Below are 18,585 nucleotides of genomic sequence, written 5' to 3' on the forward strand. Positions count from 1 at the left end.
ATCGAACCCGGGTCCCTGAAGCTGTGAGGCTGCGGTGCTAACCACTGCGCCACTGTGATCTTCCAAAATTCTCTAGATTCTAGAAAAGTCCCAGTGGATTGGAAAATAGCTAATGTAACACCTGTGTCAAGAAAAGTGGAAGACAGAAAGCTGGAAACTATCGGCCATTTAGCCTAACATCTGTCAAAGGGAAAATACTGGAATCCATTATTAAGGAGTTTTTAGAAGGACATTTAGAAAATCATAATGCGATCAGGCAGAGTCAACATGGTTTTGTGAAAGGGAAATCGTGTTTGACTAATTTATTAGACTTCTTTGAGGAAGTAACAAACAGCATGCATAAAGGGGAACCTGTAGATGTGGTGTACTTGGGTTTCCAAAAGGCCTTCAATGAGGTGCCACACCAAAGGTTGCAACACAAAATAAGAGTTCATGGTGTAGGGGGTAACATATTAGGATGGATAGAGGATTGGTTAGCTAATAGGAAGCAGAGAGTAGGAATAATTGGGTCATTTTCGGGTTGGCAGGATGTGACTAGTGGCGTGCCACAGGGATCAGTGTTGGGCCTCAACTGTTTACAATCTACATTAATGACTTGGATGAAGGGACTGAATGTACGGTAGCTAAATTTGCAGATGACACAAAGATAGTTAGGAAGATAAATTGTGAAGAGGACATAGCGTCTGCAAAGGGATTTAGATAGGTTAAGTGGGTGGGCAAAAATTTGGCATATGAAGTATAATGTGGGAAAATATGAACTTGCCCACTTTGGCAGGAAGAATGGAAAAACAATATTATTTAAATGGAGAGAGATTGCAGAACTCCACGGTGCAAAGGGATCTGGGTGTCCTGGTACACATATCACAAAGTTAGTATGCAGGTACAGCAAGTGATTCGGAAGGCAAATGGAATGTTGTCATTTATTGCAAGGGGAATAGAATATAAAAGTAGCGAAGTTTTGCCAAAGCTGTATAGGGCCTTAGACCACATCTGGAGTACTGTGTACAGTTTTGGTCGTCTTACATAAGAAAGGATAAAATTACATGAGAAATACTTCAAAGAAGGTTCACTAGGCTGATTCCTGGAATAGCTGATTGTTGGAATGAAGGGATTGACTTTGAGGAAAGGTTGAACAGATTGGGCCTATACCCATTAGGTTTGGAAGAGTGAGAGGTGATCTTATTGAAACATATAAGATCCTGAGGAGACTTGACATTGCAGATGCTGGAAAGATGCTTCCAGAGGCTAGGAATCCTGAGGTGAGTAACTCACCTCCTGACTCCCCAAAGCCTGTCCACCATCTACAAGGCACAAGTCAGGAGTGTGATGGAATACTCTCCACTTGGAGAGTTTGGATGGGTGCAGCTCCAAGAACACTCAAGAAGCTCGACACCATCCAGGACAAAGCAGCCCGCTTGATTGGCACCCCATCGACAAACATTCACTCCCTTCACCACCGACGCACAGTGGCAGCAGTGCGTACCATCTACAAGATGCACTGCAGCAATGCACCAAGGCTTCTTAGACAGCACCTTCCAAACCTGCGACCTCTAACAAGTAGAAGGACAAGGGCAGCAAATGCATGGGACCACCACCGCCTGCATGTTCCCCTCCAAGTCTCGCCATCCTGACTTGGAACTAATTCGCCGTTCCTTCACTGTCGCTGGGTCAAAATCCTGGAACTCCCTTCCTAACAGCACTGTGGGTATACCTACCCCAAATGGACTGCAGCGGTTCAAGAAGGCAGCTCACCACCACCTTCTCCAGGGCAATTAGGGATGGGCAATAAATGCTGGCCTGGTCAGCGATGCCCACATCCCATGAATGAATTTTTAAAAACTTATGGGCATTTAGAAAATCATAATGAACCAAGACTAGGGGACACAGTCTCCCATTTAAGATGAAGGAGAGAATTTTTTTTCTCTGCGGGTCGTTAGCCTGTGCAATTCACTTCCTCAGAGAGTAGTACAAGCTGGGTCATTGAATATATTCAGGGCAGAATTCGATAGATTCTTGATCGACAGGGGAATCAAGTGTTATGGGGGGCAGACGGGTAAGTGGACTTGAGGCCACATTCAGGTTAGCCATGATCTTATAAAATGATGGAACAGGCTCGAGGGGCCAAATGGCCCACTCCTCCTAACTCACATGTTCAAACTGTAAAAGCTGTACATCAATGAAATTGATGTATTTTCCAAGTTATGGTCAATAAACCAAAATCATCTCGTTTAAAACTCTCCCATCCATGCATCGCGTGGTCATCGGGTGTTTCAGATGAGATTTGTTTTGACGTGAATGAAATGGCTGATGAGGCAGTGGGGAATATTCACTATGAATTGAGGGGAACCCAAACTGACCCATAGCAGGGCTCTGGTGAATAGCAATAGCCGCTGAGTCATGGGAATTGACTGTCTCCCTGCTTTGCAGGGCTATTGTGTTGTACATAACGACATCACAGCATCAGGGAAAATCCATTCATTGTTCAGTGAGGGAACATCACAGCAGGAGGAGGATGAGAGGAAAGATTCTATGTTATCGCAAGATGAACATTCATTGTATACTTTACACTGTGGAGGGTGTGGGAGGTGGGATGGAGAAAGAGAGGCAAGGGACAATGAAATCCCCCAGCAACTCTTCCTGCTGGTCAGTTGTGAATGTTTCCCTGATGACTCCTGATTATTTGGGACAGGAATGTGCAGTCTCCATGTTTATTTAAAGGATTGTTCAGTTTTTTGTTCCTATTTTGTTTCAAGAAGTTCAAAGCCTCATTTACTTTCAAATGTCATTTGTAATATTACTTGGTAGTTTTATAAATTTAGGTTTAATAGTTGTGCCAGTAGTCATTTACACAGCGCCTGGCTGTTCTTTGTGCAGCGCTTCTGGCTACTTTAAGTGCTATGGATGTTAACTTGCTGGGGGCTTTCTTGTAGTTCAACAGTGCAGTGCGCTTAGCAGCGATGACAGGTTCCACCTCTTCAAAGTGAGATTGAAACCAGTCTGCATTCTGCTCATGTTTGCCAAAGGTGGTCATTGCTGAGCCAAAGATGGCGTCTCTGATGTGGGCCCACTTCGTCTCTACATCCCCTGCAGGAGTGTTTTGAAGGGCTTTTTCAAGTGAATTTGAAACTTATGTAACAACTGTGGATAAGAAATTGTGTTAGTGTTGATGTGCGGGTGGCCCTTCTGCTTGGAGTGATGTAGCTTCTTTGGTTTGAGTCTAACTTTGCTGCACACCAGGGTGTGGTCGGTGTTGCAGTCCGCACTGTGGAAGCTGCGCAAATGACTACTGGCAACACCTATGCAGTCGTATTCAGCTGGCCTCCGACACCGGAAACGTTAGAGGAATGTATGATGGCATTAAGAGAGCTTTTGGGCCCTCCATCAAGAAGATCGTTTCCCCCCCCCCCCTCAAGTCTAACTGCATATCTGCTTAACCAATCAGATTGAAATGAAATTGCACAGTTTACTTGTTAGGGCCCCTACTCGGGGATACGAGCTAACAACCCCACTGCCTTGTGGGCGTCTCGGGAGAGACTAAGGCGAAGGGAGTAAACCCTAACAGAAGATCCGGAGCGGAACCCCTAAGGCAGTCATGTGTCGCTCTGCTCCCCACCTGAAGTTAAAGACCAGTTCTACGAGGAACTCCAAAATATCATTAGTAGCATTCCTAATACCGAACATTTGTTCCTGCTGGGGGACTTTAATGCCAGGGTTGGGGCTGACCATGACTCATGGCCCTCCTGCCTTGGGCGCTATGGCATTGGAAGGATGAATGAGAATGGACAGAGACTGCTGAAGTTGTGCACCTATCACAACTTCTGCATCACCAACTCGTTCTTTCATACTAAACCCTGTCACCAGGTTTCATGAAGACACCCAAAATCACGTCGTTGGCACCAGCTGGACCTTATTGTCACAAGGCGAGCCTCTATAAACAGTGTTCAAATTACACGCAGCTTCCACAGTGCGGACTGCGACGCCGACCACTCCCTGGTGTGCAGCAAAGTTAATCTCAAACCAAAGAAGCTACATCACTCCAAGCAGAAGGGCTGCCCGCGCATCAACACTAGCAGAATTTCTTACCCACAGCTGTCACAAAAGTTTCTTAATTCACTTGTAAAAGCCTTCAAAACACTCCTGCAGGGGATGCAGAGACCAAGTGGGCCCACATCAGAAATGCCATCTTTGACTCAGCAATGACCACCTTTAGCAAACATGAGAAGCAGATTGTAGACTGGTTTCAATCTCACTCTGAAGAGATGGAATGAGTCATAGGCACTAACCGCACTGTTGAACTACAAAAAAGCCCCCAGCGAGTTAACATCCTTAGCATTTAAAGCCCCCAGAAGCACCACGCAAAGAACAGCCAGGCATTGTGCAAATGACTACTGGCAACACCTGTGCAGTCGTATTCAGCAGGCCTCCGACACAGGAAACATCGGAGGAATGCATGATGGCATTAAGAGAGCTTTTGGGACAACCATCAAGAAGCCCTCCCTCAAGTCTAAATCGGGGGACACAATCACTGACCAAGGCAAGCAAATGGACCAATGGGTGGAGCACTACCTAGAACTGAACTCTAGGGAAAAGGATGTCACTGATACCGCCCTCAATGCAGCCCAGTCTCTGCCAGTCAAGGATGAGCTGGACGAACAGCCAACAAAATTGGAACTCAGCAATGCCATCGATTCTCCAGCTAGTGGAAAAGCCCATGGGAAGGACAGCATTAACCTTGAAATAATCAAGAGTGCCAAGCCTGCTATACTCTCAGCACTACATGAACTGCTTTGCCTGTGTTGGGATGAGGGAGCAGTACCACAGGACATACTCGATGCCAATATCATCACCCTCTATAAGAACAGGGGTGACCGCGGTGACTGCAACAACTCCTGTGGAATCTTCCTGTTCAGCATAGTGGGGAAAGTCTTCGTTCGAGTCGTTTTAAACAGACTGCAGAAGCTGGCTGAGCGTGTCTACCCTGAGGCACAGTGCGGCTTTCGAGCAGAGAGATCCACCATTGACCTGCTGTTCTCCCTTCGCCAGCTACAGGAGAAATGCCGCGAACAACAGATGCCTCTCTATGTTGCTTTCATAGATCTCATAGCCTTTGACCTCGTCAGCAGGCGTGGTCTCTTCAGAGTACTAGCAAATATCAGATGTCCACCAAAGCTACTAAGTATCATCACCTTATTCCATGACTATATGAAAAGCGCAATTCAGCATAGTGGTGCCTCATCTGACCCCTTTCTTATCCTAAGTGGCGTGAAACAAGACTCTGTTCTCGCATCTACACTGTTTGAGATCTTCTCACTGCTTCCCTCACATGCGTTCAAGTCTTCAGAAGAAGGAATTTTCCTCCACACAAGATCAGGTGGCAGGTTGTTCAACCTTGCCCGTCTAAGAGCGAAGACCAAAGTGCGGAAGGTCCTCATCAGGGAACTCCTCTTTGCTGACGATGCTGCATTAACATCCCACACAGAACAGTGTCTGCAGAGACTCGTCGACAGGATTGTGGCTGCCTGCAACGAATTTGGCCAAACCCATCAGCCTCAAGAAAACGAACATCATGGGACAGGACGTCAAAAATGCTCCATCCATCAATATCGGCGACCACGCTCTGGAAGTGGTTCAAGAGTTCACCTACCTCGGCTCAAATGTCACCAGTAACCTGTCTCAATGCAGAAATCAACATGCGCATGGGAAAGGCGTCCGCTGCTATGTCCAGACTGGCCAAGAGGGTGTGGGAAAATGGTGCATTGACATGGAACACGAAGGTCCAAGTGTTTCAAGCCTGTGTCCTGAGTACTTGGCTCTACGGCAGCGAGGCCTGGACAACGTATTTTTTTTTTTGATTTAGAGATACAGCACTGAAACAGGCCCTTCGGCCCACCGAGTCTGTGCCGACCATTAACCACCCATTTATACTAATGCTACACTAATCCCATATTCTTACCACATCCTCACCTGTCCCTATATTCCCCTACCACCGACCTATACTAGGGGCAATTTATAATGGTCAATTTACCTATCAACCTGCAAGTCTTTTGGCTGTGGGAGGAAACCGGAGCACCCGGAGGAAACCCACGCAGACACAGGGAGAACTTGCAAACTCCACACAGGCAGGACCCGGAATTGAACCCGGGTCGCTGGAGCTGTGAGGCTGCGGTGCTAGCCACTGTGCCGCCCAAAGAGTGTCAGCCAAGAGTGACGTCTCAACTGATTCCATCTTCGCTGCCTCCGGAGAATCCTGAGCATCAGGTGGCAGGACCGTATCTCCAACGCAGAAGTCCTCGAGGCGGCCAACATCCCCAGCATATATAATGTAACCCCCACTATTTAAAAAGGGAGGTAGAGAGAAAGCAGGGAATTATAGACCAGTCAGCCTGATGTCGGTAGTGGGGAAAATTCTGGAGTCCATTGTCAAAGATTTTATAGCAGAGCACTTGGAGAACAGTGGTAGAATCGGGCAGAGTCAGCATGGATTTACGAAAGGGAAATCATGCTTGACAAATCGACTAGAATTCTTCAGGGATGTAACTTGTAGAGTTGATGAGGGGGAGCCAGTGGATGTGGTTTATTTGGACTTTCAGAAGGCTTTCAACAAAGTCCCACATAAGAGATTAGCATGTAAAATTGCAATGGATAGAAAATTGGTTGGCAGACAGGAAACAAAGATTAGGAATAAATGGGTCTTTTTTCCCGAATGGCAGGCAATGACTAGTGGGGTACCACTGGGATCGGTGTTGGGACCCCAGCTATTCACAATATACATTAATGATTTTGATGAGGGAACTGAATGTAATATCCCCAAATGTGCAGGTGACACAAAACTGGGTGGGAGGGTGAGTTGTGGGGAGGATGCAGAGAGGTTTTAGGGTGATTTGGACAAGTTGAGTGTGTGGGCTAATGCATGGCAGATGCAGTATAATGTGGATAAATGTGAGGCTATCCACTTTGGTAGCAAAAGCAGGAAGGCAGATTATTATCTGAACGGCTATAAACTGAGAGAGGGGAATATGCAGCGACACCTGGGTGGTCTCGTACACCAGTCGCTGAAGGTAAATATGCAGGTGCAACAGGCAGTAAAAAAGGCAAATGGTATGTTGGCCTTCATAGCGAGAGGATTCGAGTACAGGTTCAGGGATGTCTTGCTGCAGTTATACAGGGCCTTGGTGAGGCCACACCTGGAATACTGTGTGCAGTTTTGGTCTCCTTATCTGAGGAAGGATGTTCTTGCTATTGAGAGAGTGCAGCGAAGGTTTACCAGACTGATTCCTGGAATGGCGGGACTGAGGTATGAGGAGAGACTGAGTCAGTTAGGATTATATTCGCAGGAGTTCTGAAGAGTGAGGGGGGGATCTCATAGAAATGTATAAAATTCTAACAGGACTTGACAGGGTAGATGCAGGAAGGATGTTCCTGATGGTGGGGGTGTCCAGAATTAGGGGTCATAGTCTAAGGATATGGGGTAAACCTTTCAGGACTGAGATGAGGAGAAATTTCTCCGCCCAGAGAGTGGTGAGCCTGTGGAATTCGCTACCACAGAAAGCAGTTGCAGCCAAAACATTGTATGTATTCAAGAAGGCGTTAGATATAGCTCTTGTGTCTAAAGGGATCAAAGGGTATGGGGCGAAAGCAGGAACAGGTTACTGAGTTGGATGATCAGCCATGATCATAATGAATGGCGGAGCAGACTCGAAGGGCCGAATGGCCTAGTCCTGCTCCTATTTCCTATGTTTCTGTATACACCCTACTGAGCCAGCGGCGCTTGAGATGGCTTGGCCATGTGAGCCGCATGGACGCTGGCAGGATCCCCAGGGACACAATGTACAGCGAGCTCGTCACTCGTGTCAGACCCACCGACCGTCCGTGTCTTCGCTTTCAAGACGGCTGCAAACACGACATGAAGTCTTGTGACATTGACCACAAGTCATGGGAATCAGTTGCCAGTGATCGCCAGAGCCATAAAGGCAGGGTTAGAGTGGCGAGTCGAAGAAACTTAGTAGTTGGCAGGAAAAAAGACAGAAGCACAAGGAGGGAGCCAACTGTGTAACAGCCCCGACAACCAATTTTATCTGCAGTGCCTGTGGAAGAGTCTGTCACTCTAGAATTAGCCTTTATAGCCACTCCAGGCGCTGCTGCACAAACCACTGACCACCTCTAGGAGCTTACCCATTGTCTCTCGAGACAAGGAGGCCAAAGAAGAAGAAGAATAGTTGCACAAGTTTATGAGCATTCCTGGTTGTGTCTTTCTCTTGAGTGTCAACAGGAGTCGAGAATGCAGTTGGGTCACAATTGCATCTGTTCATACCACATGGCTCCTGGGAAGCCGTGTGAGCGTGTAGGAGAATGCAGTTCCAATACCATCGCCTGTGTTCAAGTGACAGAATAGCCAGTTTTACTGGAGGGTTTCAAATTTAATGCACATTTGTTAGTGATTTTTTTCCCCACAGTGTTGATGAATCTAACACTAATGGATTCTGGGCCCTGATGCATTGTGGTGAGAAGTCTGTTTTTCAAATTGATAACTCTTTAAAACCTGTTGGAAGTAATTCTATTAAATACCCAGATACGTTCACCATTTAAATGTGCTGTACTGTGTGTTGGAAAGTCAGATGATTACTGCTTCATTGAAATGGGAGGGGGAGCTGAAACGCCAAACTGAACTTGTGTTTAGTATGAGAGGAGCATGTCTGTAGGTTGGTGGGGGAAGCAGGCTCCACAGTGAACTGGTTTGCTTGTCAAATCCAGAGAACTGCGTGAATGTTATCTGAATATATAGACAGGGACCTGGATAGACTTCGTGAAGGACAGCAGTTGACTGAAAGCTCCTCCTGTTACACTTCTCTTGCTCTTCAATTAATTGTATCTGTGCCTTTGAACTTTTGGCAGGAGTGATACCTGCTAAACATGGGTACTGTTCAAGAATGTGAGAGAGAAATAATAGTTTTATGGAAAATATTTGTTTGAGGCCGCCAGGAGAATCATTACGAGGCTCTGGCTTTGGTGAACATTATTTCCACAGGTTTGGTGACTGCACATCAAACGCAAACACTGATTCAGGGTAATTTATGAATTACTAACAAAATGCTGCTAGTGGGAGCATAAAATCCGCTGTAGCAAATATATGCTGCTGATTGTTCAGCATGCAGCACCAGAAATAGAGTATCTAACCATTAAGTGTGCATGCTATGTATGAGAAATGTATTTGCTCGTAATCAGAACAAGAAGTGTGTTGTAGGTGAAATGTGCTTCCCTCTGATGGTGAAGGATCTTTGGCAAAAGAAAAGTTAAATGGTGACAGCCAGGTGTTGACAGAGCCAGTGTCGGCAGCGATGCAGCATAAATCTGATTTATTTCTTTTTTTTCTCAGGTGGTTTCCAAGAAACATGATTACATGGTGGCTTGATTCCCAGGCAGCATTCGAATGACTGACTGTCCAAAAATGTCAAGTTCAGGTTACCCCCCTGGTCAAGGTCCGTTTGGTGCAGAACCAAACCGATACCCAGCTCATGCCATTCAATATCCCTTCTCCAACAGCAGGCACCAGCAGGTAGGCTCACATTTTGTCGATCTTATGTGGGATGTGTTGTAGCCTTGTCTGTTTTTGGCTTGTGTCTGATTGTTTAGCTGTTTCCATACTGAACACTGAAACTCTTAACTGCACCCCAAAGCAACACAATGATGCATCAACACTGAGGGGCGTATTTGATAAAAGAACATAATATGTAGTCAGAAATAATATTAAAATCTGGAGGTGTTTAAGAAACTTAAAACTAGAGTCATAATAGTCATTTATGCCTCAGAAGAAGGCCATTTGGCCCATTGAATCCATGCCCGCTCTTCTCTGAGCCATGCAGTCAATTTCCATAGCCCAGCAAGTCTGTTTCTGTAAGTGGCTATCCAACTTCCTCGAGAAGCCATTGATATCTCCGCTTTCACCACTCTTGTGGGTAGCGAGTTCCAAACTAGAGTTTGGAATGGCAAATATCTCTACATACAGAGTTGGTCATTGAAGGCTGTGTCTTCCAGTCACTGAGCTCCTGGTATAAAAACAAATGCTGGAAATACTCAGCAGGTCTGGCAGCATCTGTGGAGAGAGAAGCAGAGTTAACGTTTCAGGTCAGTGACCCTTCTTCAGAACTAGCAGATATTAGAAATGTGAAAGGTTTTAAGCAAGTAAAGCGGGCGTGGGGCAAGAGATAACAAAGGAGAAGGTGTAGCTAGGGCAAGGTCACAGAATAACCTACCAGAAGGTCGTGGTACAAAGGCAAAAAATATGTTAATGGTGTGCAGAAAGACAAAACATTAGTACAGATAGGGTGTTAATGGACTGAAAACTGAACAGCCTCAAGTACAAACATGGAAAAAAAACAGTGGGTAGGCAAACTGAACAAACTAAGATAAAATAAAATAAACACAAAAAAAAGAAGAAAAACAAGAAAAAATAACTAAAAATAAAAATAAAATGTGGGGCCTGTCATGCTCTGAAATTATTGAACTCACTGTTCAGTCTGGCAGGCTGTAGTGTGCCTAATCGGTAAATGAGATGCTGTTCCTCGAGCTTGCGTTGAGCTCCTGGTGCTCATTTAATTGCCTTGGCGAGGAACTTTTTTAGAATTTATGCCTAAATTGGCATGTAGTTTTATTTTCCTATTTTGCTCTCCTCAGGAAACTGTGATTGAAGGATTCAGGGGATAGGAGTGACTTTGTGTCTAAATTACATCATGCTGAGGCTGGAGAACCTTGATGGACCAGATGGTCTTTTCCTGTCCTTTGTCATATGTTAACATACAAAACATGCAGTGCGTAATGTATAGGGAATAGATCTGTGTGTGTGCTGCGCCCCTCACAGAGTCATAGAGTTATGCAGCACAGAAACAGGCCCTTCGGCCCATTGTGTCTCTGCCAGCCATCAAGCACCTAACTATTCTAATCCCATTTTTTGGCACTTGGCTCGTAGCCTTGTAAGCTATGGCGTTTCAAGTGCTCATCTAAATACTTAAATGTTGTGAGGGTTCCTGCCTCTACCACCCCTTCAGGCAGTGCGTTCCAGATTCCAACCACCCTCTGGGTGAAAGAAATATTTCCTCAAATTCCCTCTAAACCTCCTGCCTGTTAGCTTAAATCTATGCCCCCTGGTTATTGACCCCTCCGCTAAGGGAAAAAGTTTCTTCCTATCTAACCCATCAATGCCCCTCATAATTTTGTATACCTCAATCATGTTCCCCCTCAGCCTTCTCTGCTCTCAGGAAAACAACCCTCACCTGTTCAGTCTCTCTTCATTGCTGAAATGCTCCAGCCAGGCAACATCCTGGTGAATCTCCTCTGCACCCCCTCCAGTGCAATCACATCCTTCCTATAGGGTGGTGCCCAGAGCTGTACACAGTACTCCAACTGTGGCCTAACTAACGTTTTATACAGCTCCATCATAACCTCCCTGCTCTTATATTCTATGCCTCGGTTCATAAAGGCAAGTATCCCATATGCTTTCCTAACCACTTTATCTACCTGTGCTGCTGCCTTTCGTGATCTGTGGACAAGTCCACCAAGATCCCTCTGACCTCCTGTACTTCCTCAGGTCCTACCATCCATTGTATATTCCCTTGCCTTGTTAGTCTTCTCAAAATGCATCACCTCACATTTCTCAGGATTAAATTCCATTTGCCACTGCTCCATCCATCTTACCAGGCCATCTATATCATCCTGTAATCTAAGGCTTTCCTCCTCAGTATGTACGACACGACCAATTTTCATGTCATCTGCGAACTTACTTATCATACCGCCTATATTCATGTCTAAACCATTAATGTATGCTACAAGCAGCAAGGATCCCAGCACCGATCCCTGCGGTACACCACTGGTCACAGGCTTCCACTTGCAAAAACAACCGTCGACCATTACCCTCTACTTCCTGCCACTAAGCCAATTTTGGATCCAATTTGCCAAATTGCCCTGGATCCCATTGGCTCTTACCTTCTTGACCAACCTCCCATGCGGGACCTTATCAAAAGCCTTACTGAAGTCCATGTAGACTATATCAACTGCTTTACCCTCTTCTACACATCTAGTCACCTCCTCGAAAAACTCAATCAAGTCAGTTAGACACTATCTTCCCCCTGACAAAGCCATGCTGACTATCCCTGATTAATCCCTGCCTCTCCAAGTGGAGATTATTCCTGTCCCTCAGAATTTTTTCCAATATTTTCCCAACCACTGATGTTAGACTCACTGTGCTGTAATTACCTGGTTTATCCCTGCTACCCTTTTTGAATAATAGTACCACATTCGCTGTCCTCCAGTCGTCTGGTACCTCCCCTGTGGCCAGAGAGGATTTGAAAATTTGTGCCAGTATCCCTGCTATCTCCTCCCTTGCCTCACATAACAGCCTGGGATGCCTCTCATCTGGGCCTGGGGAATTAACCACTTTTAAGCCTGCTAAAACCGCTAATACTTGTGAAATATCTCCTTAAATGTCTGCCACTACTTAACTACCGTCCTACTTTTTAGCTTATTTTCCCAGTTAACGTTAGCCAACCCTGTCATCATACCCTAGTAATTGCCTTTATTTATGTTTAAGACATGAGTATCAGTCTCATGTTTCTCACCTTCAAACAGAATGTGAAATTCTGTCATGTTATGATCACTCTTCCTGAGAGGATCCGTCACTATGAGATCATTAGTTAACCATGTCTCATTACACATTACCAAGTCTAAAATAGCCTGTTCTCTGGTTGCTTCCACAATGTATTCTTCTAAGAAACTGTCCCGAATACACTATGTGAACTCGTCCTTGAGGGCTACCTTTGCCAATTTGATTTTTCCAATCTATATGAAGGTTAAAACCATCCAAGATTAATATAGTATCTTTCTTACAAGCCCCCATTATTTCTTTATTTATACTCTGTCCTACGGTGTAGCTACTGTTAGGGGGCCTATAATGTACTCCCATCAGGGACTTCTTTCCCTTGCCATTTCTTATCTCCACGCAAACTGATTGTACATCTTGATCTTCTGAGTCAAGATCATTTCTCACTCCTGTACTGATCTCATCCTTTATTAACAGGGCTACCTCACCTCCCTTTCCTTCCTTCCTATCCTTTTGAAATTCAAAATCCTTGAATATTCAGTTCCTAGCCATGGCCAACTTGAAATGACAACTCTGTAATGGTATCATATACCCATTTATTTCTATTTAGTCATCACTTTACCTATCTTGTTAGGAATGCTGCAAGCATTCAGAAAAAGAGCCTTTAGTTGTATCTTTTTACCATTAAAAAATTTTTTTTTGTTGAGATGTGGGCTTCGCTGGCAGTGCTAGAATTTATTGCCTATCCATTATTACCCGTGACTTGAGTGGCTTGCTAGGCCATTTCAGAGGGCAGTTAAGGGTCGTCCACATTGCTGTGAGTCTGGAGTCACATGTAGGCCAGACCAGGTAAGGACGGCAGATTTCCTTCCTTGAAGGACATTTTTCCCTTCACTGAGCCTATTTGCTAGTGCTCTCCTGTTCGTGCAATCTGTCCCTTGGTCAGCTTGGTCACTCTGGTAACTAACAGGTTAAATTTCTGCCAATTTGCTCTAGTAGCCATGGCGCCTTTGTTTTGTGGGTGTATAAAGGCACTGGTGCCTAAAAGCTTTGTTACCTTCTTGGTTAATGCAGTGGCCAGCAGTTTGTCCACATCATTATGTGGTTCCCTCTCCAGGAACGCGATGCTTCCTGTACTGTTGTACTGCTGTACTGCCTTGCTTGGCTTTCGAATTATGTAAAGGCATCGAGAGAACAGAGCGAAAATGTAATGTTGAATTTGGTAGGCTTGGGTCGCGGTGAGAGGAACAGCCACTACTACAGACTATATAAACAATGGAGCCAGAAAGATTAGTTAGTTAGTCTGTCAGGAGATTTGGCAGAGTCCAAAGCTTGCACTGAATGCTCACCGTGACTGTAACTAAGCGTGCACAAGAGACTTTGACAAAATTGATGCAGGCATTGGGGAGTGTGAGGGGCAGTCTGCAGAGGCAGAGGGAGGCAGAGCGCAGGGGAGCAGGCTTCAGGAAGCTCGCAAGGGTCGGGGGTGGGGGGGGGGTGCAGTGCCACAGGCTGTGGGGAGTGGGCAGGGTACAGAGGGCATGCGAGTATCAGGCCGCGGGTACTGGGTGGGGGGGGGGGGGCACTTTCCATCATTAAATTGAAAAAGTAGTTACAAAACTTAGTGGTGTGTCTATTTTGTTTTGATCTAGTAAAAATCATGTTTGTTGTTTATATTTCCATTTTTAAGCTACACCCTGATCATGCTTTGGTTCCGAAGAAGGGTCACTGACCCGAAACGTTAACTCTGCTTCTCTTTCCACAGATGCTGCCAGACCTGCTGAGTGATTCCAGCATTTCTTGTTTTTGTTTCATGCTTTGGTGTATAGGCTCCTTAGCATTCAAATATTTGGGTTGCCAACAAAGTATTGCATTCCACACCCCACCCCCCCCAACCAAGTTTTGTGAACTTTCACAAATCATATTTAAACACTACTTGCATCTGTTCAGTATATCAAAAGAAAGGAATTTCTGTGTTTATTTTCTGCTGCCTATATATTGCAGTCTGACTGGGAGATAATTTTCAGTGACAATTGGGACTTGTGATGTGTCTAGTTTGATACAATGGTTCGTGTTCAATACTCACAGTTCATCATTTGCAATAACGTAATTCTTTTCAATAATTACATTGGTTCCGTAAAATAAAGTTTCCTTGCCTATAATAAAAGCAAAATACTGCGGATGCTGGAAATCTGAAACAAAAACAAGAAATGCTGGATTCACTCAGCAGGTCTGGCAGCATCTGTGGAAAGAGAAGCAGAGTTAACGTTTCGGGTCAGTGACCCTTCTTCGGAAGAAGGGTTCCGAAGAAGGGTCACTGACCCGAAACGTTAACTCTGCTTCTCTTTCCACAGATGCTGCCAGACCTGCTGAGTGAATCCAGCATTTCTTGTTTTTGTTTCCTTGCCTGTAAGTTATGGCAGTTGTTCACCGTGCTGCTTATTGTGAAGCATGGGGCAGAGTGCCTCATCTTTACTGCCGCTCCCCCCTCCCCCTCCAAGAAAGATAACCTTAGGCTCTAGTTCTGCACTGTCAAATGTCTCCTTAAGCCCCACTCACCTACACCCTCCGCCACCCAGCACCCCCCCCCCCCCCCCAACCAACCCTCACCTCCAACAAGGCGAGTTCCTGGACTTCTTTGCCAATAAGATTGCAATCTTCCGTTCAGCTGGCAGTGCCGCATTCTCCCCACTCCCTTAAATATGCCCACTAAGTCAAATTGTTTAAGGCTCACTCTACCCCAGCCCTGAACATGCTTCTTCCTTAAGTTTTTCTCCTAACTGCTCTGTCGTCCAGCAGTAAGTTACCTTTCTAAAGGTACTTTTATATTGATAGTGTGTTGTTGGGAGATCTGTGCTGTTGGAAGCCACTGCATTGTAAAAAAGGTGAACTCCATGCTTCTGACAGTGTCTGAGGCCTGACTTTTTGTGGCCACAAGAGTGGCTGCCAGACGTCCCGAAAACATCGAGCTGACAACTGATCGCGCATAGTGAAGAGGGGTTGTCACAGTTTGGCACCTGTTGTTTGGCCATGGCTGTCTTGGGCTTCCAGCACCATTATGAAAGTGTCTCTGTGGATCTTTTGAGTTTCTCGTACTGCAGGCTGATTCTCTTCTCAGTTGTGCAGTTACGTATGGTAAGTGGGCCATGTCACATTATCTCCTCTTTGCCCACAACCGATATTAGTATTTATGTGCGTTCTGTTGTTTATATGTCTCCCATGCTGATTCTACAAAGATTCTGATTAGAGTCTTTTGTTGTCCTGCAGGAATTTGCAGTTCCAGATTATCGAACTCACCTTCAGGATTCACAGCTCTTGCAGCAGCATCAGCAGCTCCGTAGACGCCCATCGCTGCTTTCAGAGTTCCATCCAGCCTCTGACAGGTGAATGATATTCAGCTTCCACTAACGGGGCCAGCGTTTTGTCTATTTACATTGGTTGGTGGAAGGAGAATTGTTTTACCCCATTTCCATGCTGAGAACTGACTTCGAGATTATGGTTTGTCCTGGTGACTTTGCAGAGCAGTTTGCTGAAGGGGCAAGACCACATGAGGGGAATAGCTGAATGATCATTTTTTTCTGGCAAAATTTCCTGGGGTTAAAGTTAATGATGGCACCTTGGATAAGATCTGGCTTAATTATCCCAGAGCGTAACTGGTAAATGAGCCAGAGTCTTGCTTTGTGCATTGCGCTTGCACATCATCCTGAGCTGGGTCATTATGCTGACGTTCTTGTGCTGACTTACCACTTCAAAAGTTTGGGGGCTTGCTCTGCTGGCTTTGTATCCGATTTGTCTCAAATTTCATATTTCTAAAACATACAAAAATGACAGACAGGAAAAGACCAACTGATCATCAAGCCTACTCCACACCACAATGGCAGGACCATTATGGCTAAACTCTCCTTCCCTCCCTTGACCTTGCCCACAAACATCACACCCACCCTGCAGCCGTGTAATCTCTTGGGAGAGGTGAAAAAAAAACAAGGCCAATGAAGGAAAAAATATTCCAATCTGCTCAGGCAATTGCAACCAGTCCAGATCACATGGACTAAGTATTCCCTGTAAAGACAGTTAGCTTCAATATGAGACAATCTCTGTCCCAGTCAAGAACTGGTCCAACTCCCTCTTGAAGGCAGAGTCAGCATTCACCATACCAGCTGGCAAAACATTCCAGAGGTTCACTACCGTCTGGGAAAAGAAAACTCACCCTCCAGCCAGTCTATTCCCACTAATAGGTTAAAATATTGTCCCCTGGTTCTCCCCAATCTGTGTAAACTGGAATAATCTATCTTGATAGGGAAGGTATCCAGCCCTCATTAATGTGTAGACCTCTATCAGGTCATCTCTCTCTATGTTGCTCCAAAGTAAATAGACCAAAGTCTTTCCGTCTGTCTGAGTAGATGAGTTTTTTAAAGCTGGGAAGCATTTTTGTCGCTCGCCTCTGGACCTTTTGTAAGACCACTATATTGCCACCATCTTGGGGTACCAACTGGGCGCACTACTCAGTGTGTGATTGACCAGTGACCTATACAGTTCCAAATTAGTGATATTTGATTTATATTGAATTATATTAATACGATCTAATATCTTGTTAGCTTCAGTTACAGTTTCTGTACATTGGTCATGAACCTTCAGTGATCTTGCACAATAATACTTAGATCTTTTTCCCCTCTCAATCTCTTTCAGTATTGTTCTCTGCAATTCATAGGTGTATTTTGTGTTGGCCCAATACACAAGCATGACACTACTTATCTAAATGAAACACCATTTGCCAATGCGGGGCACACACGTGGTGGGCCGAAGGGCCTGTTTCTATGCTGTATGACTCTGACTCCCCTGGCACATCTAAATCCCTTTGGATTGAATTACACTCCTCGACCATCTTAACCCTTGTATGGATTTTGGGGTCATCTGCAAGATAACACTCCCAACTTTGCTGTCCGGCAATCTTAATAAAGACTGTGAAGAGTAGTGGGCCTAAGACCAATTCATGAGTAAAATGTCTCCAGGCTGAACCATATCTGTTAACTACAACTCTTTGATGCAGAATTGGAGCTAATTTCTAATGCAGCGTTTTAAACCCCTGCTGATTTGGGATTAGATTGGGCGGCTAGTTTTTTCAGCTGGTGCAGACATGATGGGCTGAACGGCCTCCTTCTGTGCTGTAACTTTTCTATGGTTCTATGATATAATAAGATTCTACCTTGTGAAGTAACCTAGTGTAAGGAACCTTGTTAAAGGTTTTCTAAAAATTCAGGTAAATAGTGTCTGCCAGGTTTCTCTGATCCAGTACTCTAATGACTTTCTCAAAAAACTCTTACCAAATTTGTTCGGCATGACCTATTTTTTCAGAAGCTGTATTGTGAATTTCTAATGACCCCTTTCCTTTCCCAGTGATCGTAATGGACATCTCTTGTGATCCCTTCTAGCATCTTCCCAATAATGGATGTCAGGTTGAGAGGACTGAGTTCTGTGGCTATGATTTGTCCCCCTTTTGAAAATAGAAATTATGTGAGCTAGCTTAAGGGAACTGTCTCTGATTCTCCTGAACTATAGAAAATATGGGCAAGGGGCTCATAGAGCACCTGTCATATTTCTTCAATCACTCTTGGATGGATGTTATCCAGACCTGAGGCCCTATTGATTTTGAGCTTTCTTAATCTATCCAAAACAATGTTACTATTGATTTGATTATTAATGATGCTATTCAATACAGAGCACTGCCCCCCTCCAAAAATATCTGGAACATAATAATCATCTTCAGGAGTACAGACTGATACAAAATATCATTGAGCAGTTCTGCCATAACCAGGGAATCAGTTTGAATCAGCTCTGTAGTATCCTTTTGGAGACATATGCAGTGCTTAACTGTCTTCTGACAATAAAAGCATTTGCTATTACTGCCACAATTACACACATCTTCTTTTCCAGAAATCTCTTGAATAATGTTATATCTGATTTTTTTTCTCAATCAATTGCACATGATACTTGTCCCT

The 18,585-nt window shown here is 44.9% G+C and overlaps 1 protein-coding gene across 16 annotated transcripts in view; it reads left to right on the top strand.

The window, feature by feature from the left end:
* ncor1 (nuclear receptor corepressor 1) overlaps positions 1–18,585 on the top strand; it is a 489,622-nt gene that overhangs the window by 40,141 nt on the left and 430,896 nt on the right. For 15 of the 16 annotated variants that reach the window (XM_068010846.1, XM_068010851.1, XM_068010848.1 and 12 more), the window contains exons 2-3: positions 9,374–9,553; positions 15,857–15,972. In XM_068010846.1, coding sequence (XP_067866947.1) covers positions 9,428–9,553; positions 15,857–15,972 — 242 coding nt within the window. In that variant the 5' untranslated portion in view covers positions 9,374–9,427. Of the gene's footprint in view, positions 1–9,373; positions 9,554–15,856; positions 15,973–18,585 lie in introns of those variants that run through there. The other variant, XM_068010861.1, reaches the window with a different exon arrangement.

This window comes from Heterodontus francisci, chromosome 30, assembly GCF_036365525.1.
Source record: "Heterodontus francisci isolate sHetFra1 chromosome 30, sHetFra1.hap1, whole genome shotgun sequence".
NCBI lineage: Eukaryota > Metazoa > Chordata > Chondrichthyes > Heterodontiformes > Heterodontidae > Heterodontus > Heterodontus francisci.